The 23,361-nt window shown below is 47.6% G+C and overlaps 1 protein-coding gene across 1 annotated transcript; it reads left to right on the top strand.

Moving 5' to 3' along the window:
* Positions 1 to 11,780: 11,780 nt before the first annotated feature.
* On the top strand, positions 11,781 to 13,214 carry LOC122011092. Its single transcript, XM_042567525.1, has 4 exons — positions 11,781 to 12,190; positions 12,265 to 12,318; positions 12,384 to 12,582; positions 12,642 to 13,214. Exons 1-4 carry the CDS (start codon positions 11,781 to 11,783, stop codon positions 13,212 to 13,214), a joined length of 1,236 nt encoding a protein of 411 aa, XP_042423459.1.
* The last annotated feature ends 10,147 nt before the right edge of the window (positions 13,215 to 23,361 follow it).

Here is a 23,361-nt window from a genome sequence, read left to right as displayed (position 1 = left end):
TGCCGTTGACCCCCCGCTGACGAGGATCCCCCGTCCTTATCACCGGATCACATGCCTCCCCTTCAAGTCTAGTCGAAGGAGGCGCCAACTCCGACTGACTGGACTATGAATTTGGTCGAGCGACATTCACTTCGCCACTCCCGAAAGTGTATTTCCGATCGTCTCTAGGAGGCCCCCTAGGCCGATCGGCGAGTTGATGGTTATGCCTTGTAGTTTTGATCTCCCTCCGTTGCTTGTTGCGCTACTGTTCCGGGGGCGGTCGGCGTCGTCGGGTCTCCTCGGAATTCGTGCCAATCCTCATTAAGCTGCCCACGCGCGAGTAATGGCGCTCATTAAATGCCGCCCAATCGCTGATCGCCACCTGGCAAGTCCGCCGTCATCGTACGGCGAGGGCGTAATCTTCGATGGGACATACGTCGGTTCAAATTCGACGGTTGGATGTCCTCGCTTCTTTCGATGACCTGGATCGGACGGCTGTGATGGACCGAGACCGGGGTTTATGAAGCGCCGACGCAAGTTTCTCCTTCATCGTGTCTTCGGTGCTTCCTCCTGTGTCTAGCTCCTGGGCGTCTGCCTGTCTCGGTGCTCCGACGAACTTCCGTCCCCTCCTTCACGCTCCGCTCCCTGTAAGCCTTCTCCTGTCCTTGCTTTCTTCTGTTTTTTCTTTTCTGGTGACCTCCATACCCATTCAATATAGTTTTGATCCTCTGTCCACCCTTTCATTTTCCTTTCATCGTTTCTTCTTTCCTTGCTACTGTTCCGTCGATGGCTAGCACTTCGCAGCCTTCTGGTTCTTCTCCTGGCCTGTGGTATATGACCATGCTGAGCCGGTTCGACGAAACTGACGCTGGACGTTTCCTCAACGAATTTGAACTACCTTCTGACCATAGACTAGTTTTAGCTACCTCTTCCGATCGGCCCCATAATCCGCCGATCGGCACTGTTTGCTTCTTCCGCGACCAATTCGTGGCCGGTCTGCGCTTCCCTCTACACCCTTTCATCCAGGAGGTTTGTAATTATTTCCGCATCCCGCTTGGCCAACTTGTTCCTAACTCTTTTAGGTTGTTGTGCGGCGTAATAATCCTTTTCAAGCTGCACGGCATTCCCTTAGCCCCCAGAATTTTCCACTACTTTTACTATCCCAAACAGTCCGAGTGGGGTACTTTCCTCTTCTAGTCGTGGATCGGCCTCGTCTTCTTCGATAAAATGTCGACCTCGAACAAGCACTGGAAGGAAAACTATTTTTACCTTCGTTTTCCCAAGCTGCCCTCCTTTCGCACCAAGTGGCAAACCACCGTGCCGGATCCGCCTAACCTCGGCAAATACAAGAACCAGCCGGAGTATCTTCATGCGGCTAATCTACTGGCCGGTTAGAGGTTCAATATCGATAAACTACTTCACGAGGGGGTGTTGTATGTGTTTGGCTTGAACCCGATCCGCACAAAGCTTCCGAGCAGCCTGGGTAAGCACTCTCCTTATCCTTTTTCCTTTTGGTCTAACTAATTTATTCTTCTGTTATGCAGATGACATCATGTGGCGACCCAAGGTTGCTGATCGGCTGAAGTTGAAGGCCGCCGAGATTGAGGCGGTGGCAGCCAAGGAGATGGCCGATCGAGGCATCGCGCCGGTCGGCTCGCATGAGGGCGAAAGTGAAGGGACCCCCACTGAGGCCCGAGAGTCTGCCGCACATGGCACCGCAACTGGAGCGACCGGGGATGCTATCTCTTCGGCCGATCAGCAGCATACATCAGAGGACGCGGAGCGATCGGCCGGCGATTCCCCACTGATAACTCGCAAATGTCGCCGGACCTCCATTGTGCCCGTTGATCCGGTGATTGGGCCAGTCGACGCCCTACCAGAGGCAATCGACCCGCTACTTGCCACGCATGAGGCCATTTCTTCTGATCGGACTCCCTCCCAGCTCGATCAGCCAGCAGCCTCGACTGGAGCGCCACCCGTTAGTTCTGCGCCCCGGGTCCGCCTTCGGCTCAAACGCTCAGACATTACTTCTGCACCGATCGGCGAGTCTTCCAGCCAAGCTGTTTCTACCCAATCAGATCCGAGCGGCCGCTGAATGATCAAGTTCGTCCTCCGTCTCCCCACCGAGGAGTTCCTTTTGGCGACGGATCAGCCTGCCGCTCCCGAGAACCAAGTTACCATCCGGGGGCCGCTCGCCCAGACGTGGGAAGATGCGAGGGCTCGAGTGGCCCTGATGACTCCCGGTCAGCTGGCGGACAGCCACATGCAGCAAGCCACCGGGGTATGTTTCTTACCACGCTATTATGACGACTTCACCAGGTTACTGACGTTATCCATCCGAATGCAGCAATGGGTGGAGAACATCGCGGTCAGCAATCGTTTGGTCGAACTGGAGGAGGAGTTAAAGAAACTCCAAATTTCTGGAGGGGTGTCGGCTGAAGGCCCCTCGTATGCTACACTGAAGTCCGAGCTGACCCAAACAGAAAAGCTGCTAGCGGCCGAATGGCACAAGTCTTCCGGCCTGGAAACCAGGGTAGCTGGACTCGAAGTCCAAGTCAAATCCCATGACCACCAGATCACTGTGGCCACCAACAGAAAAAATATGGTCGTTGCTGATCTGGACGCGATGAAGGTGGAGGTCCGAGCGCTGGAGCAGCGCGTCACAGAATTGACCGACCTGCTATCTGCCGAGAAATCGAGCCAATTTGCTATTGAAGCTAAACTGCAGGCAGATAAGGAAGAGCTCCAAGGGGCTCTCGACGCTTCCCGAGCGGTGCTAAAGGAATACCAGGACGGAGAACCTGACCGCTTCAAAGTGATGAGACAGAACTACCTTTGGTCGGATGCCTTTGGTGAAAAGTTTAGCGATCGGTTGGTTCTGTCCTTCGAAGAGGCTATCCGGGCGACCACTGTTTACTTGAAGGCCAAGGGTCATCTTTCCGAGGATATCTCCATCCCTCCCCCCCAGACATGGCCGGCCTGTTAGACGTCGTTCCAGAGCCCATCTTCGAGCCACTGGAGTGAGGAGTGTTTATGATTTTCTTGTAATGTTTTTTGTACCTCTTCTGATCGGCTCTAAGGGCCGGAGTTTTAATGGATACATACTGTCTTGTTATTAGCTTTGTCAATACTTGTGTCCTCCGCTCAGACCACGAAATACAATCGTTTAAGTCTCCTCCCTCTTTCTTTTCGTTAATCATTTCTCGTCTTGCCCGGCCTTCTCAAGGAATTTTTAACGAAGTTTTCTGTATAACTAGGCTGCTCGGCCGCGCGTCCATACTTTTTTAAATGGAATCCCCGCTAGATGCTCATGAAGTATCTTTGATAACTTGGCCGATCGGTATATCGACTCATGAGTCGACCCTTTTATTATCTTTGTCCGGCCGGAGGTTTCATAGTCGCCAGTTCGACCCTAGGGTTTACCGTCGGAGCTCGACGGTCTTCAAGCCGGGGGATTTATAGTCGCCGGTTCGACTCTAGAGTTTAACGTCGTCGCTCGACGGTCTTCAAGCCAGGGGGTTTATAGTCGCCGGTCCAATTCTAGAGTTTAACGTCGCCGCTTGACGGTCTTCAAGCCGGGGGGTTTATAGTCGCCGGTCCGACTCTAGATTTTAACGTCGCCGCTCGACGGTCTTCAAGTCGAGGGGTTTATAGTCGTCGGTCCGACTCTAGCGTTTAACGTCACCGCTCGACGGTCTTCAAGCCGGGGTTTATAGTCGCCAGTCCAACTCTAGGGTTTAACGTCGCCGGTCCGACTCTAGGGTTTAACGTCGCCGCTCGACGGTCTTCAAGCCGGGGGGTTTATAGTCACCGGTCCGTCTCTAGAGTTTAACGTCGCCGCTCGACGGTCTTCAAGCCGGGGGGTTTATAGTTGCCGGTCCGACTCTAGAGTTTAACGTCGCCGCTCGACGATCTTCAAGCCGGGAGGTTTATAGTCGCCGGTCCGACTCTAGGGTTTAACGTCGCCGCTCGACGGTCCTCAGAAATGAGCTTTTAGTTCAGATAATATACGTCCGTCCGAACGGCACGGGGTCTTCTCCATCAAGCATTGGGCTCAGGTAATATACTCCCGGTCGAACGGCACGGGGTTTCTCCATCGAGCGTTGGGTTCGGATAATATACTCTCTGCCAAACGGCACGGGGTCTTCTTCATCGAGCATTGGACTCAGATAAAATACTACCGATCGAACGGCATGGGGTTTATGCCACGACATTATGCTGCTATCCGCTCGGTGCGCCAGAATCATGCCTTTGTTCTTATAGCTTTCATTCCTGCAACCAGATAATACATCCGAATAGAATATTCAAAATAGATTACATCAGCGCACCTTTCATCCAGCCCGATAGGGCTGGAGGTGGTTCGCGCTCCACGGCCTCTCTAGCCTCCGTCCATCCTCATCTTCTAAGTAGTAAGCTCCCGACCGGAGCTTCTTGATGACTTTGAACGGTCCCGCCCAGGGAGCCTCCAACTTGCCTACATCCCCGACCGGTTTCACTTTCTTCCATACCAAGTCGCCCACCTGGAATGCTCGAGGAATCACGTGGTTGTAGTTCTGCTTCATCCTCTGCCTGTAGGCCATCAGTCGGACGGACGCTTTGGCTCGCTCCTCGTCGATCAAGTCCAATTCCAGCTGCCTCCGCTCGGCATTATCTTCATCGTAGTTCTGGATCCGGGCGGACTCTACGCCGACTTCGACTGGGACGACCGCTTCCCCTCCATACACCAGATGGAAAGGTGTTACTCCCGTTCCCTTTTTAGGGGTCGTGCGGATGGCCCATAAGACTCCTGGCAACTCGTCCACCCAGCTTCCTCCCATGTGGTCGAGCCGAGCCCGAAGAATTCGTAGTATCTCCTGGTTGGCTACTTCGGCTTGACCATTACTTCGGGGATACGCAACAGACGTGAAGTGTTGCTCGATGCCATATCTCTTGCACCATTCCTCGAGTTGATTTCCGACGAACTGTCACCCATTGTCCAACACGAGCCGACGCGGAATGCCGAACCGACAGATGATGTTTTGCCAGATGAATTTTTTGACCATGTGCTCGGTTATTTTGGCCAATGGCTCAGCCTCCACCCACTTGGAGAAGTAATCTACCGCCACCAATAAAAACTTCCTTTGTCCGGTCGCTATATGGAAGGGTCCTACGATGTCCATGCCCCACTGGTCGAACGGGCAAGACACGTCGGACGCTTTCATTTCCTTCGTCGGCTTATGCAAGAAATTATGGTACTTCTGACAGGAGAGACAAGTTGCGACGGTCCGAGCGGCGTCCTCACGTAACGTTGGCCAGAAGTATCCGGCTAGCAGGATCTTCCTAGCCAAAGATCGGCCGCCCGGATGACCTCCGCAAGATCCTTGGTGTACCTCCTGGAGAATGTACTCTGCATCTTCTGAGCTGACGCATTTTAGCAATGGTTGGGAGAAAGCCTTCTTGTAAAGCTGATCTTTGATGAGAGTGAACCGGTCGGCTCTTCTCCTTAGTAGTTGGGCTTCATCCCGATCGGACGGTGAGGCCCCTGAGCGCAGAAACTCCATGATGGATGTTCTCCAATCGCTCGGGAATGTGAGGTCGTCCATCCGGTCCACGTGTGCTACCAAACATACTTGCTCGATGGGTGGCTGGATGATGACCGGCGATATTGAGTTCGCGAGTTTGGCTAACTCATCTGCCGCATTGTTTTTCGCTCGGGGTATCTTCTGGACTACTACCTCGGTGAAGCCGGCCTTGAGTTTCTCAAAGGCCTCCGCGTACAATCTGAGTCTGGCATTGTTTATTTCAAAAGCGCCCATGAGTTGCTGAGCAGCAAGCTATGAATCCGAGTGGATCACGACCCGACTGGCTCCAACATGCCGCGCGGCTTGCAATCCGGCTATGAGGGCTTCGTATTCTGCCTCATTATTTGTTGCCCGATAGTCCAGCCGGATGGATAGATGCATCCGCTCTCCTTGAGGTGAAAGTAGCACTATCCCCATTCCGCTCCCGAGCCGAGTAGAAGATCCGTCCACATATATTTTCCATGTAGCTTTGGGCTCGGGCTATTGTACCTCGATTACGAAATCTGCCAAGGATTGTGCTTTGATCGCCGAGCGGGGTTTGTATTGGATATCAAATTTGCTTAACTCAGTCGTCCACTTGATAAGCCGTCCGGATGCTTCGGGGTTCAGGAGTACCCTCGCTAGCGGGCTGTTTGTCATCACAATAATTGTGTGCGCCAGAAAGTAAGGGCGCAACCTCTAAGCTGCAAGAACCAAGGTGAAAGCTAACTTCTCGAGATCAGTGTAGCGAGACTTAGCATCCTTTAAGATATGTCTTAAAAAGTACACTGGTTGCTCCTCGCCGCTCGGCCTCACTAATGCTGAGCCCACAGCATGCTCAGTTGATGATAAATAAATGCGAAGCGGCTCACCTACGGCTGGTTTTGCCAGCACGGGCAAAGAATTCAGGTAAGTCTTTAATTCCTCGAACGCCCGATCGCACTCCTCATCCCATTGAAACTTGGTGGCTTTACGGAGTATCTTGAAAAACGGCAAGCTCCGGTCTGCGGTCTTAGAGATGAACCTTGACAGCGCCGTTATTCGACCGGTGAGACGCTGCACTTCTCGGAGATTTCTGGGAGGCGGCATGTCCTGCAGTGCCTTTATCTTGCTGGGGTTCGCCTCTATGCCCCGCTCGGTCACAATGTAACCCAAGAAGTGCCCGCCTCTTGCTCCGAACAGGCACTTCTGAGGGTTGAGTTTGACGCTATACCTCCTCAATGTTTGGAAGGTCTCCTCCATGTCCGCTAGAGATCGGCCGCCCGAAAGGACTTGATAAGTATGTCGTTCACGTACACTTCCAAATTGCATCCGATCTGCTCTCTGCAGACCTTGTTCATCAGACGCTGGTAGGTGGCTCCCGTATTCTTCAATCCGAACGGCATTACATTGTAGTAGTAAGTGTCGTCCGCTGTGACGAAGTTGACCTTCTCTTGGTCTTCTCGGGCGAGCGGCACTTGATGGTAGCCTTGGTATGCATCCAACATACATATCAGCTCACACCCGGCCGTGGAGTCCACCAGCTGATCGATCCGGGGAAGAGGGTAGAAGTCCTTTGGGCACGCCTTGTTCAAGTCCCGGAAGTCGATGCAGACTCTCCACTTGTTGCCCGGCTTGGAGACCAGGACCACGTTTGCAAGCCAACTCGGGAATTGTACTTCCCTTATGTGGCCGGCCTCCGGAAGCTTTTCTATCTCCGCACGGATTATTACATTCTGCTCCGCGCTGAAGTCCCTCTTCCTTTGCTTCACCGGACGAGCGTCCGGCCGGGCATAAAGTTCATGTTGCGCTACACATGGCGAGACCCCCGGCAGCTCATGGGTCGACCAGGCGAAGACGTCGCAGTTCCGCTGGAGGCATTTGATCACCTTTTCCTTTTGCCTCTCCTCCGGATCGGATGCTATGAAGGTGGTGGGCTCCGGTCGGGATGGGTCAATCTGCACCTCCTCTTTTTCTTTATAAACTAAAGAAAATGGCTTTTCAGTAATAGCATGTACCTCGACACGCGACACTTTCCGAGCGGACTTGGATTCTACTCGGACCATCTCCACCTAGCATCTCCGAGCGGTCAGCTGGTCTCCCCGCACCTCCCCTACTTGATCCTCCACCGGGAATTTAATCTTCTGGCAGAAGGTAGAGACGACCGCCCGGAACTCGTTAAGCGTCGGTCGCCCCAGGATGACGTTGTATGCAGATGGAGCATCCACCACGATGAAGGTGGTGGTCCTTGTCCTTCTGAGCGGCTCCTCGCCCAACGAGATAGCCAGCCGGACTTGGTCGACCGGCAAGACTTCGTTCCCCGTGAATCCATAGAGGGGGGTCGTCATTGGCAATAGTTCGGCTCGGTCAATTTGTAGTTGGTCGAAGGCCTTCTTGAAGATTATGTTGACCGAGCTTCCTGTGTCAATGAAAATGCGGTGAATAGTATAATTGGCTATTACCGCTCGGATGATCAGGGCATCATCGTGAGGGACTTCAACTCCTTGAAGGTCCCTGGGCCCGAAGCTGATCTCGGGTCCGCTCGCCCTTTCCTGGCTGCAGCCGACCGCGTGGATCCTCAGCTGCCTTGCATGCGTCTTTTTAGCTCTATTCGAATCTCCGCCGGTCGGACCCCCGACGATGATGTTGATCTCTCCCCGAGATGAGTTGCCCCTGTTCTCCTCCTCCCGAGCGGAAGGTCGAGGTCTCTCATTTGATGCTCGGTGGTGGGCTTCGTGTTGCTGACAGTGATGCCGCTCGGGGGATCGCCTTTCTGTCCTTTGCATGGGGCTCCGTTGTCGATGTTGCCTATCTGGTGAAGGCGATCAGCAGCGGTAACTCCTCGGTGCGGGATGAGCGATGGGGGGGAGGCTCCAACAATCGCGGGTATTGTGAGTGGCTGACTGATGGAGTGAACAAAACATTGGGGTCCATACCTTCCCCTTGTGCTTGGGTCGATCAGCCGCGACTTGTTGGACGGCGTGCGACCGAGTATGCTGATGAGGATGGGCGGCTTCGGCTCGCGGTCCTCTGGGTGGCTGGTGACTGATGGGTTGCTTCCGCTCGGCGGGAGCTGGTTGGTCGCTCTGGGCTTCTTTACTTCTTGCCGCCTGGGCCTCCTCCACATTGATGTATTCGTTGGCTTTATGCAACATGTGGTCGTAGTCCCGAGGCGGCTTCCGGATGAGCGTTCGGAAGAAGTCACCGTCCACGAGCCCTTGCGTGAACGCGTTCACCATTGTTTCCGAGGTGACCGTTGGAATGTCCATGGCCACCTGGTTGAAGCGTTGAATGTACGCTCGGAGCGGCTCCCTCGAGCCTTACTTGATGGTAAACAAGCTGACGCTTGTCTTCTGGTGGCGCCTACTGCTAGCAAAATGATGGAGGAACGCCGTTCGAAATTCCTTAAAACTGGTGATTGAGCCGTCCGACAGTCTTCGAAACCACCGATGCGCCGATCCCGAAAGTGTTGTGAGAAACAATCGGCATTTCACACCATCTGTGTACTGATGCAGAGTGGCGGTACTGTCGAATTTACCCAGGTGGTCGTCTGGGTCGATTGTCCCGTTGTACTCCCCGATCGCAGGGGGCACATAATGCCTCGGCAGTGGATCGCGAAGAATGGCATCTGAGAACTGCTGGTTAGTCTGCTCGGGCGACATGTCCGATCGGGGCGCCTTTCCTTTTCTGACGTCCCGGATGGGTGCCTCGTCTGATGAGGACCCCTTGTCTTGATTGGCTTGCGCCACCTCCGAGGGCGTCTGGAACAGAGCCCGATGAAAAGATATTGGGGCGGGCGGTGCACCCATCTGTGTGCCAACCGGCCCCTTGTTTTGCCCCCATATTGAGAGCTGCTCCTGCCGGTCTTCGGGTGGCGCTCGGCCTCCCGAAGCTGATGTTGCTTGCTGCACTGCCCGTTCGGCTTGAGCTTTCTACTGTTGCTCCACTATTTTCGCTGCTCGCGCTTGGACGAGTGCTTCGAGCTCTTCAGGAGAGAGCGTTACCAAAAGTTGACGTCCAGCTTCTTCCATCTTCTTGGCTCGGATTCAGGTGCGTTCCCACAGACGGCGTCAATTTGATCCTGTCCGAGCGCTGAGTCGACGGACGCTGGGGACGTGGCACGCTCCGCTATCTCCGACTGGTGGTGTAGCTCTCCGACGATCCTGCAAAGAAGCCGAGCCGGGAGGGGTTTCCCGGCGACAGCCCTCCGACGCACAAGTCAGGCAACGAACGAGGCAGAGTAACGTGGCTATAGTAAATAGTTGCGCCTACCTTCGTCGACGTCTGGGAACTTTATATAGGACCCCGGGGAAGCGCGGCCACGTTTCCCGACGCGTGCACGCTTCCCCAAACATACCTTAACAAGCCTGTGTCAGAAAAGTACCTCTGGCGCCATTCCGCAATCGTCCGAGCATATCCCAGATGTGACGGTGGAAGCTTCCACCGTACGATTCTGTGTACGGCTCGGTCGCCAACTCTGCTGCTTGTCGGCGGCAGGTGTCTCGAGGATGATGTTATCCCCTGTCTCCTTTGTCCTCTTGCGCACCTTGTCTGTTCCAGGGCCTATCGGATCGACCGCTCGGCAAGCACATTACCCCTGCATCGGTCATATGCTCGACTGAGACTGCTCCTGCCTGTGTTTCCTTGTGCCCCGGCCGAACGGTGCGCCCGCTCGACCCTTGAAACCTTTTTACCTTGAGCATCGAAAACCCGACCCCTAGTCAGGTTGTCTTCCATTCAGTTCGGAGAATTCCCAGTCGATCGGCCTGCAGGGCCCTGTCGGTAGGCCTACTCCGTCCGGTCGGCTGGTCTCCGGGCTGACTATCTTGACCTTTGACCTCCACGTGCCGTTGACCCCCCGCTGACGAGGATCCCCCATCCTTATCACCGGATCACCATGGATAAAAGCAGACATATGCAGGTCGGGAGTCAGACCCAGTGTGCAGGTCGGGACATACATGCCCTGGATAACAATAATCAGATGCGGGTCGGGAGTCAGACCCAGCGTGCAGGTCGGAACGCTCATGCCATGGACAAAAGCAGACAGATGCGGGTCGGGAGTTAGACCCGGCGTGCAGGTCGAAACGTTTATGCCATGGATAAAAGCAGACACATGTGGGTCGGCGGACAGACTCAGCGTGCAGGTCGGAACGCTCATGCCATGGGTAAAAGCAGACACATATGGGTCAGCGGACAGACCCAGCGTGCAGGTCGGAACGCTCATGCCCTGGATAAAAGCAGACAGATGCGGGTCAGGAATTAGACCCAGCGTGCAGATCGGAACACACATGCCTTGGATAGCAATAAGCAGATGCGGGTCGGGAATCAGCAGGTCGTCGGGATGTACAGGCTTCGAAGGACGTAGACGAAGGTGGGTCAGGAGGCCAGACACTACATAACAAATAGGCCTGTAAGGAATCGTAACCACCTGTCAGAGAACAATCATCACATGTCAAGGAATATTCTAACGGTGGGAGGCTCATACTCCTCTTGGTTCCTCCGCCAGCCTATGAGAGAAAGCCACGTGTCGACCATCGCCAGACAGAGCTTGACATCCGACATTCGCTGACATTCGCCAAGTTCCAGAAGCCTCAGTTGCAGTATAAAAATGGATGCTTTGTCCCTTACGCAGGTACGCTCACTCGTCATTTCTTACCAGTCTTTTACTTTTCGTGCGTTCTCTGTGATTTCTGGGGAAAAAGTACCTGACTTGAGCGTCGGAGGGCCTGACCCGGGGACTTTTTCCCTGGTTTTTGGTCTCTAATGACCATGGGACTCGTCTGAGTGTGTGCAGATCAATAGCGTCATCATCCTGATCATTTCTCTCCGTAAAACTGCCCATGCGAACCTGTCCAAGGGGTACCTCACTGATTCAGCATCTCAACGACTCTCCGTCAACTTTTAGCACAACAAGGCCCGCCTTCATCCGACTCAGCTTCCGGACGGGATCAAATTTGGCGTCGTCTGTGGGAACACAACAACCTGTTCCGGAACGTGACGATGGAGGAGTCTGGCCGCATTTACGTCACTATGACCGCTGGAGAGTACGAGCTCTTTAAGGAGGCCAAAAGGTTGGTAGCCTCTGAGAGACAGGCAACTGTCTCACGACCATAACAAGCCCCTGCTGAAGCTTCCAAGGAGCCCCTCCCTGTTTCAGATCGGGGTTCCAAAAGAAAGCAACCTAAGGTATTTCCTCAACATCCTTATTGTGAGTCTGGTCTAGGATATTATCAGCCAGAGCCCTAAGCACAAAGCCTTAAGAAGGAGCAACCTCAAGCATCTATGGCTGAGAGTTCACAGCCACGGGATTCGAAGAAGGGAAAGACCCTTGTCATACCTGAGGTGTTCCCCGAAGATCCGGACGAGAAAGTACCTTTCTCGGCCAGGATTCTAAATGAAAGACTGCCTAAAGGTTATAGAGCCCCGTCGATCGGAGAATATGACGAGAGCAAGGATCCGGAAGAGCACTTGCGAAAATTCAAAAACGCAGCCCTGCTGCACCAATATAGCGATGCTGTTAAATGCAGAGTCTTCCTGAATACTTTATCTGGTTCAGGCTTAAAATGGTTCGATGGGTTACCTCAAGGGTCCATCACCTGTTTTCTGGACTTCAAAACGGCTTTTCTGCGCCGATTTGCTAGCAGTAAGAAATATCAGAAGACAGATCATTGGCTTTTCGCTCTAAAGCAGGGGTCGACTGAGCCCCTGAGAAGTTATATCAACCGCTTTAATCAAGTGGCTCAAGATGTCCCCACTGCCACTTCAGAGATTCTGATGAGCGCTTCCTCTCATGGATTGGGGGAGGGAGAATTCTTCAGAGGTCTCATCAAAAATTCCGCTCGAAATTTTGATGAGATGGTGGAAAAAGTTGCTTCCTACATCAAGGTGGAAGAAGCACAAGCAGCTCGAAGGAAGGCCGAAAGACCACTTCCTTCCACCAACAAGCGAGAAAGAAGAGCGCCTCAACCACCCCCTCAACCTTTACCGCGAGTCCGGGAAGCCAGACCTGCCTTTCATCACCGGTCTGAAATTCGACCTGCCCCTCGAGTTGCTGCTGTACATATCCCCCGACCAGGGCCAGGGAGTAATCGGTATTGTACCTATCATAGGTCATGTACGTATGATACTAACCGTTGCTTTCAGTTCGCTCGAGACTCCAAGCGGGCTGCTGGGATGAGATTGCCTCCGCCCGAGCTAGCTCCTCAGTTGATCAAGATGATGGAGGAACAAAGGGGGGCAAGACAGGTCGGACAACCTCGTCCCGACCTCGCAGAACCTAGCACTCATCAGCTTGGCCGGGGAAAAGAGCCAGAAGGATCACGGAAGGTCGAGAACAGAGGTAATGCAGCTATCAGAGAGATCGGCATGATCTCTGGAGGGCCGACTGATGGAGATTCAGGGAGGGCACGTAAGTCTCATGTTCGGCGCTTGGAGGTGCATTCCGTCGGATGCAGTAAGGAGCAAGCTGCTGGCCCTGCTATTAGCTTTGGGCCAGCAGACCTGGAGGGCCTGGAGTTGCCTCATGACGATGCGCTCATCATCAAAGCAATAATTTCCAATAGCCGAGTGGCTCGGGTTTTTGTTGACACTGGGAGCTCGGTCAACATTTTATTTAGGACTGCATTTGAAGAGATGCAGATTGATGCTGCTGAACTTCAGCAAGTAGCTACATGTTTATATGGATTCACAGGCAATGAAGTGAAGCCTATGGGTTAGATTAAGCTGGCTATATCTTTGGGCACCGAGCCATTGGTGCGCACGAGGAGGAGCACGTTTATAGTAGTGGACTCCCCTTCTTCTTACAACATTATCCTAGGGAGGCCCGCCCTACATGAATTTAGGGCTGTTGTCTCGACCTTTCACCAAAAAATCAAGTTTCCTGTGGGTGAGTAGGTCGGGGAAGTTAAAGGAGAACAGAAGGTTTCTCGGCGGTGCTATATTGACATAGTCTGAGTTGAAGCTCAGAAAAATCAAAGGATGCAGGATGGAGGTGTTCATGTCATTCAAGAGGAGCCTCTCCCCATAGCTGAGGAGCCCATCCCTTGGGAAGAAGTACAATTGCACGCTGAGCGACCTGAAAGTCTGACCCGGGTGGTGAGCGACCTTCCTTCTCCCCTCAAAGAAGAATTAATTCAGTGTTTAATCCGCAATCGGGATGTCTTTGCCTGGTCTACTTAGGAACTTCCTGGGTCAAGCCAGAGGTGGCTGAGCACAAGTTGCATCTGTTACTTGACTCCCGGCCCGTGAAGTAAAAGAAAAGAAATTTCTCAGCTGACCAGAATAAAATAATAAGAGCCAAGGTAGATCAGCTCAAAAAAGCAGGACATGCTCGGGAGGTTCAGTTCCCATCCTAGCTCTCCAATGTAGTCTTGGTAAAGAAGCCTAACAATAAGTGGAGAGTATGTATAGACTTCCGGGACCTCAACCGGGCCAGCCCCAAAGACTGCTATCCTCTGCCTCGGATTGATCAAATGGTAGATTCCACAGCCGGATGCGAAAGAATATGTATGCTGGACGCCTACCAGGGGTATCATCAGATACCTCTAGCCCGGGAAGATCAAGAGAAGGTTAGTTTTATTACGGCTGACGGTACTTTCTGTTATACTGTCATGCCCTTTGGCCTCAGGAACGTCGGAGCCACATACCAGCGAATGATGGATAAAATCTTTCGGGAGCAGATTGGGCGAAATGTGGAGGTCTATGTAGACGACATACTCATCAAATCCCCGCTGGCCGAAAACTTGATCAAAGATGTGGAGGAAACATGCAGGACTCTCCGACAGTATGGGATGAAACTCAATCCCTTGAAATGCTTATTCGGGGCTAAAGGAGGAAAATTCTTAGGTTACCTGGTGACTGAGCGAGGAATAGAAGCCAATCCTGAAAAAGTTCAAGCGCTCAAGGATATGCAGCCTCCTCAAAAATTAAAAGAAACCCAGAAGCTGGTCGGTAGAATAACAACCCTGTCAAGATTCATCTCCAGATCCGCAGATCGAGCTGCTCCTTTTTTCAAGGTGCTAAGGAAGGTCTCAAAGTTCCAGTGGGATGAAGAATGCACTAAGTGTTAGAGTATATACTGAAAACCTAAGCTTTTGTAAACATTTATTTTGAATAAAGAATCACATTTGGTTAAATTATCTACATTTGTTTGTAGTTGTTCAATTAATTTATATTGTAGATAACATAGTATGTGGTGTCACATACAGAAGATGATGTTATCAATACCTTATAAATTATAAACAGCAGCTCACGACCAAAATGGAAAGGAACAAACCATTGGAAGGTTGTAGTGTAATTAGGAATTAGTTTATCTTAACTATATAATTACACTAGTACACTTAGAGTGTATTGAGTAGGACCATTAGAGGTCGTTTCTTTTATAATGACTTTATAATGAAACAAAGACCTCAGTTATTATAGAAGTGTGTGCTCTTAATCCTAATATAATAACAAGCACATATATTTGATATTTATTTCTTTAATTTATCAATGGGTGAGATTTAGTTCGATAAATCAATAAGCCCGATAAGTTGGGAAATGATATCACTTATAGTGTGTGTTGTTGATTATAGAAGGAAACTATGTCCTAGTGATCTAGGTTGATAATGTTGTTGGTGCGGGAAGCATCTAACGATCGAACCTGAGTTTTGATAATGGCAAATGATTCAAAGTTAAGGTGTGTTGTGATCTAACATGTTGAATGAGTATTTCAGGAAAAGTCCTAACTGCGGTTAGGCAGGTGAAAAACCCTAGGGGGTGGTAACCCTAGGTCCTAGGGGGTGGTAACCCTAGGTGGAGAAAAGTCCTAGCTGCGGTTAGGCAAAGGGAAAAACCCTAGGGGGTGGTAACCCTAGGTCATAGGGGGTGGTAACCCTATGCGGAAAGTCTTGGCAGGTCGGTGGCTTCAGGCAAAAGTCCTAGGGGGTGGTAACCCTAGGTGGAAAGTCCTGGTGTCGCGAACCAGGTGAAAGTCTGGACTAGCGGGAAGCAGATGTCCAGCAGAAAGTCCGGAAGCATCGAGTGCTGAGCAAAAGTCCAGTCGATCTGGAGGATCGACGCGCAAGGTAAATCTCACGAGTGGAGTAGGTGAGGACGCGTTCCCGTAGAGGCAGAGGGCGTCGAGTCGACCTAGGGTTTCCGGTTGGAAACCCGAAGTCAGGCTCGGATAGTCCGGAGACTATCATTATCACTTCTATTATGTTTCTGTGCTAACTTTGTTTTGCAGGGTATGTGTTTGGGACTAACACATTTTGCAGGAACAAAGGAGCAAGTTACAACTCGGATGAACAGTGTCCGAGGTGCCTCCATGGAGCTTGGAGGTGCCTCGGTGCAAGGCAGAAGGCCAGAAGGTTGGAGGCGCCTTAGATGAAGATTCAAGGCACCTTGGGTCGAGGTTGAAGGCGCCTTGAAGCTGATAAAGTTCGCCTCCAAGCTGCCTGATCTCCATGGTGACTCGGCTGTTTAAGGCGCCTTGAAGGGCTTCAAGGCGCCTTGAACACCCTTTATAAGGGATCTCGAGCAGCAGCACCAGTATAACAAGTTTCAAGTCTTTTGTCTCCAACGTGCTGCTCTAAAAGACATCCGGAAGTGCTGCTACAAGTCTCCGACGACCCGAAGCTCCAAGACTCTGTTCTTGTCGTCGGTACCATTAGTTTTCTTTATTTACTTGTACTTCAAAGCTGTAACTCTTTTTCGTACTTATAGTTGTTGCCCACGGAAAGCGATCAAGGATCGCGGGCCTTCGAGTAGGAGTCGCCACAGGCTCCGAACGAAGTAAATCTTTCGTGTCTTTGTTTGTATTTGTTTCTATTTCGTTCCGCTGCGTTATACTCGAACGACGTACTTGATACGAACGAAATAGCCACGAGCGCTATTCACCCCCCCTCTAGCGCGTCTCGATCCAACAAATGTCCCCAAGAAGAGCTCATAAGGATTGTTATGTTAAACCCTGCAGGTGGACTTAGTTTGACATGACGATAAGGTTGAGTGGTACTATTCTTGGATTAAGATATTAATTAAATGAGTTGTCAGTAACTCACTTAATTAGTGGACATTCGACATCTTAAACATAGGGAGACTAACACACTCATAATAAGAAGGAGCCCAAAAATGTAATTTGGGATTGGTGCGGTAGTTCAATAATAGTTCTCTAGTGGAATGAATTATTTTTGATAAAATTAAGTTGTGTGTTCGGGGCGAACACGGGATGCTTAATTTTATCGGAAGACCAAAACCAATTCCTCCTCTTGGTCCCTATCGTAGCCTCTTATTTATAAAATATTATACCCACCTATACCCACCTTTATACCCATGATGTAGGGGCCGACCAAACTAGCTTGTGGATCAAGCTAGGGCCGGCCAAGCCTTGGTTCATGGGTGGCCGGCCCTAGCTTGAACCCAAGCTTAGGTGGCCGGCCCCCATTAAATTAAAAAGAATTTTAATTTTAAATTTTTCTTATGTGAAAGATATAATTTATTGGAGAGATTAAAAATTAAAATATCTCTTTTAAAAGGATCTACAAAAGATTAAAGAAAGAGATTAGATCTCTTTCCTTATTTGTAAATTGGAAAGATATTTTATTTTTCTTCTTGTAAATTATTCACATGTTGAAGAATTAAAATTATAGAAATTTCTTTTTATCAACCATAAAGGGATTTTAAAGGGAAATTTTATTTTTTTAAATTTTCGAAGACAAATAAGGAATTTTAATTGTTGATTGAAATTGCCTTGTTTGCTCTTATTGATGTAGTCGGCCATGACATGAAGGTTTAGGAAATTTTTGTTTAATTTTTCTTAATTAATTCATGTCAAGGAAAGTTAAGGAAATTTTATTGTAATTAAATTTCCTTATTTGCCAAAGCTAAGGATTATAAAAGAGGGGGGTTTGGGAGCCTTCAAGGTGAACAACCTCTATTATTTTCTCCCTCTTTTCTTCCTTGGTGTGGCCGGTTTTCATCCTTTCTCTTCTCTCCATCTTTGTGGCTGAAACTCCCTTTGCTCTTGGAGATTAAGTGGTGGCCGATTTCTAGCTTGGAGAAGGAGAGAAAGCTTTCATCCCTTGGAGCTTGGTTGGTTGTTTCTCTTCTTCCTTGGAGGTGCACTTGATTTGGCCGAACCTTGCAAGGAGGAGAAGAAGGTGCATTGGTGGTTTCTCATCTCGGAAGACCGTTGCCCACACAACGTCCGAGGTTAGAAGAGGAATACGGTAGAAGACCTAGAGCTTTTTGCTTTCAAAAGAAAAGGTATACTAGTATTTAATTTCTGCATCATACTAGTTTTATCTTCATGTAAAAAATACCAAATACAAGAGGCATGCGATTCTAGTATTTCGAATTTGTTTTCGATGTTGTGTTCTTTGTTTTTCTTTTCCTTGTGATTTGATTGTTCTTTTTGGTTGACCTAAAGTTATTTAAGGAAATTAAATATTAGCTTTCCTTAAAAGGCTTTGTCTAGGCGGTAGTGGTTGTTCTCATATCCAAGAAGGGCATGTGCCTCGCCATGCAGTCCTGGAAGCCAATTTTGGAAATTAATATTTAATGGAATTAATAACCTAGGTGATTTGGATCGAACTTGTTAAGTTCCGCAGGAGATCCAAGTCTAAACTTAAAAGAACAAATAGATTAAACTTTGGATCAAACGTGTTAAGTTCCGCAGGCGATCCAAGTTTAATTTAAAAGAACACATGGTAGCTAGGAAAAGGTTCAGACCTTTGTACAAAATTTTTGTACAGTGGAACTATTAGGTTTTCCAAGTAGCAACCAACACTAAGTCTTTAGAAGAACTGAAGAAGTACCTGGAGACTCTTCCCTCTCTTTTTAAGCCAGTTGTAGGAGAACCCTTGTGGGTTTACTTATCAGCCACCCCTGAGGCTGTAGGGGCGGTGCTCGTTAAAGAACATGACAATGTACAATGGTCAATATATTTTTTCAGTCATTTATTGAAAGGAGCCGAGGCTTGATACACGGCCCTCAAGAAGTTGGTTTACGGATTGGTCCTTATGGCTCGGCGGTTACGACCTTACTTTTTATCGCATGCAATTACAATCTTAACCAATAGCACCATGGGAAGAGTAATGACCAATGTAGAAGTTTCGGGTCAGCTTATTAAATGGGCCACAGAGTTGGGAGAATATGACATACAGTACCAGCCGCGCACTGCTATTAAGGCACAGGCCCTGGCAGATTTCTTAACAGAGATACATCAAACCAGCCCTGAGGAAACGTGGAAGATCTATATGGATGAGTCTGCTAATCATCATGGAAGCGGGGTCGGGGTCTTGGTAATTGTTGGAGTGTATACTGAAAGCCTAAGCTTTGTAAACATTCATTATGAATAAAGAATCACATTTGGTCAAATTTTCTACATTTAGTTGTAGTTGTTCAATTAATTTATATTGTAGATAATATAGTATGTGGTGTCACATACAGAAGATGATATTATCAGTACCTTATAAATTATAAACAGTAGCTCACGACCAAAATGGAAAGGAACAAACCATTAGAAGGTCATAGTGTAATTAGGTATCAGTTTATCTTGACTGTATAATTACACTAGTACACTCAGAGTGTATTGAGTAGGACCATTTGAGGTCGTTTCTTTTATACTGACTTTATAAAGAAACAAAGACCTCGGTTATTATGGAAGTGTGTGCTCTTAATCCTAATATAATAACAAGCACATATATTTGATATTTATTTCTTTAATTTATCAATGGGTGAGATTTAGTTCGATAAATCAATAAGCCCGATAAATTGGGAAATGATATCACTTATAGTGTGTGTTGTTGATTATAGAAGGAAACTGTGTCCTAGAGATACTAGGTTGATAATGTCCTCAAGAGGAGCTCATAAGGATTGTCATGTTAAACCCTGCAGGTGGACTTAGTCCGACATGACGATAAGGTTGAGTGGTACTACTCTTAGACTAAGATATTAATTAAATGAGTTGTCAGTAACTTACTTAATTAGTGGACATTCGATATCTTAAACACAGGGAGACTAACACACTCATAATAAGAAGGAGCCCAAAATGTAATTTGGGATTGGTGCGGTAGTTCAATAATAGTTCTCTAGTGGAATGAATTATTATTGATAAAATTAAGTTGTGTGTTCGGGGCGAACACGGGATGCTTAATTTTATCGGGAGACCAAAACCAATTCCTCCTCTCGGTCCCTATCGTAGCCTCTTATTTATAGAGTTCTATACCCACCTATACCCACCTTCTATACCCACCCAATAGGGGCCGGCCAAGCTAGCTTGGGAACAAGCTAGGGCCGGCCTAGGTATAAGATTGGGTGGCCGGCCCTAGCTTGAACCCAAGCTAGTGGGGCCGGCCAAATTAAATTAAAAAAGAAATTTAATTTTAATTTTTATTATGTGGAAGATATAATTTATTAAAGAGAATTAAAATTAAAATATCTCTCTTGTAAAAGATCTACAAAAGATTAAAGAAAGAGATTAGATCTCTTTCCTTATTTGTAGATTGGTGAGATATTTTATTTTCTCTTTAAAAATTATTCACATGTTGTAAAATTAAAATTATAGAAATTTCCTTTTTATCAACCATGAAGAGATTTGAAGAGAAATTTTATTTTTTTAAAATTTCCGGAAACAAATTAGGAAGTTTTAATTGTTGATTGAAACTTGTCCAATTTTGTTTTCATTGATGTGGCCGGCCACTTGATTTTAATTGGGGAAATTTTATTTTATTTTTCTCAATTAAATCATGTCAAGGAAATTAAGGAAATTTTATTGTAATTAAATTTCCTAATTTGCCTAGGCCAAGGAATATAAAAGAAGGGGTGAGGGTGCCTTCAAGAGACACAACCTCTATTATTTTCTCTTCCTCTTTGTTCCTTGGTGTGGCCGGCCATCATCTTCATCCTTTCCCTCTCTTCCTCTTGTGGTGGCTGAACATCTCTATTCCCTTGGAGCTCTTGTGGTGGCCGAATACTACTTGGAGAAGAAGAAGAAGAAGGAGAGAAAGCTAGCATCTCTTGGAGCTTGGTTAGTATTTTGGTTTTTCTCCTTGGTGAAGTTTTTCCTTTGTGGCCGAACCTTGATTGGAGGAGAAGAAGGTGGTTGGTAGTTTCTCATCTTGGTAGATCGTTGCCCACACAACGTCCGAGGTTAGAAGAGGAATACGGTAGAAGATCAAGAGGTTTTTCTACAAGGTATAACTAGTAATTTTTATTTCCGCATCATGCTAGTTATTTATGGAAATAATACCAAATACAAGATGCTTACGTTCTAGAATTTCGAATATGTTTTTTCGATGTTGTGTTCTTTTGTTTTTTCTTTTCCTTGTGATTTGATTGTTCTCTTTGGTTAACCTAAAGTTATTTTAGGAAATTAAATATTAGCTTTCTATAAAAGGTTTTGTCTAGTCGGTGGTGGTTGTTCCCATATCCAAGAAGGCCATGTGCCTCGCCACGTCAGTACTGGGAACCAATTATGGAAATTAATATTTAATGGAATTAATAACTTAAGGAGACTTGGGTCGAACGTGTAAAGTTCCGCAGGAGATCCAAGTCAAAACCTAAAAGAACAAATAGATTAAGTTTTGGATCAAACGTGTTAAGTTCCGCAGGCGATCCAAAATTTAATTTAAAAGAACACATGGTAGCTAGGAAAAGGTTCAGACCTTTGTACAAAATTTTTGTACAGTGGAACCTATAGGTTTTCCGAGTAGCAACCAACAGTAATATCTCCTCAAGGGGATATACTTCAGTTGGCGGTTCGATTGAATTTCCGAGCCACTAACAATGAGGCTGAGTATGAGGCTTTGTTGGCTGGACTGCAAGCAGCCCGACATGTCGGGGCAGCTCGGGTAATCATCTATTCAGATTCCCAATTGGTGACTCAGCAGGTTACCGACAACTTTATTATAAATTGTGATAAATTGCAAATGTATCGGGAAGCTTATGAGAAGATGAAGGCAAAATTTGCAGAGGTCACTGTAACAAAGATACCCAGGTCGGAGAATGAGCGAGCAGACGAATTAGCAAAGATGGTCATATCCTTAACTACTTGGGTGCTGGATCGGTCAACGGCACAAACCTTTCTGATAGCCCAGATAGATTTGCAAAACAATGCAGAAGCAACTATTGATTGGCGGACACCCGTGATCAGTTATCTCAGACAAGGTATCTTACCTACAGATCCCGAAGAATCTCGATTGATAAGGAGGCAGGCTCATGCTTATGTCATGATTGGGGATCAGCTCTACAAGAGGTCCTTCTCTCGACCCTTACTTAAATTCTTGAGAATGGAGGAAGCCGACCAGGCCTTGCGAGAAATACATTTGGGATGCTGTGGCAATCATGTAGGCGGTCGGACATTATCTCGCAAGGTATTCCTGGCCGGGTATTTCTGGCCTACATTACAGAGGGATGCTCACAAGTTGGTGAACACATGCTTGTCCTGCCAGAAACATCAAAACCTGACACATCGACCTACGACCCTGTTGAGAACGTCTATAGTGTTGGTTGCTACTCGGAAAACCTAATGGTTCCACTGTACAAAAATTTTATACAAAGGTCTGAACCTTTTCCTAGCTACCATGTGTTCTTTTAAATTAAACTTGGATCGCCTGCGGAACTTAACACGTTTGATCCAAAGTTTAATCTATTTGTTCTTTTAGGTTTAGACTCGGATCTCCTGCGGAACTTAACACGTTCGATCCAAATCACCTAAGTTATTAATTTCATTAAATATTAGTTTCCAAAATTGGCTCCCAGTACTGACATGGCGAGGCACATGACCTTCTTGGATATGGGAACAACCACCACCGACTAGACAAAGCCTTTTAAGGAAAGTTAATATTTAATTTCCTTAAATAACTTTAGGTCAACCGAAAAGAACAATCAAATCACAAGGAAAAGAAAAAACAAAAGAACACAACATCGAAAACAAATTCGAAATACTAGAATCGTATGCCTCTTGTATTTGGTATTATTTCCAAAAATAACTAGTATGATGCGGAAAGGAAAATACTAGTTATACCTTTTAGAAAAACCTCTTGATCTTCTACCGTATTCCTCTTCTAACCTCGGACGTTGTGTGGGCAACGATCTTCCGAGATGAGAAACCACCAAAACACCTCCTTCTCCTTTCTTCAAGTTTTGGCCAAGCACAAAGCTTCCAAAAGATGAAGATCTTTTTCCACCAACCAAGCTCCAATGGATGCAAGAAACAAGACTCCTTTCTCTCCTTTTCTCCAAGCTAGATCCAGCCACTTCTATGCCTCCAAGAGATGATGAAGTCTCGGCCACAAGAAGGAGAAGAGAGAAGGAGAAGGGGAACCTCTAGGGGCCGGCCACACCAAGGAAGAAAAGAGAGGAAGAAAAAGAATAGAGTTGTTCCCCATGAAGCCTCCTCTACCCCCTCTTTTATAATTCTTGGTCTTGGCAAATAAGGAAATTTAAATAAAAACTTCCTTAATTCTTTTGCCATGAAAAATAAAATTTATTTAATTAAAAATAATTTTCCCTTCTCCAATTTATTTGGCCGGCCACCTCTTTCCCCAAAACAAGGAAAGTTTTAATTAAAACAAAAATTAAAACTTCCTAATTTGTTTCTAGAAATTTATAAAAATTTCTCCAATAATTTTAATCCCTTCATGATTGGTTAATAAAAAGAAATTTTATAAATTAAAATCTTTCTTTTAAACATGTGGATAATTTCCAAAAAGGAAAGTTATCTCTAAAAATTAAAATCTCCTTTCAATCTACAAATAAGGAAAGATATTAAATCTTTTCTTAATCTTTTGTAGAAACTTAATAAAAGAGAATTTTTAATTTTTAAACCTTCTTTTAAAACATGAACATAATTAAAAGGAAAGTTTTTACCAAAATTAAAATC

This window comes from Zingiber officinale, chromosome 8A (genome assembly GCF_018446385.1).
Source record: "Zingiber officinale cultivar Zhangliang chromosome 8A, Zo_v1.1, whole genome shotgun sequence".
Classification (NCBI taxonomy): Eukaryota; Viridiplantae; Streptophyta; class Magnoliopsida; order Zingiberales; family Zingiberaceae; genus Zingiber; species Zingiber officinale.
Note: the sequence above shows the minus strand (reverse complement) of the source record. Positions and strands in the feature narration are given on the sequence as shown.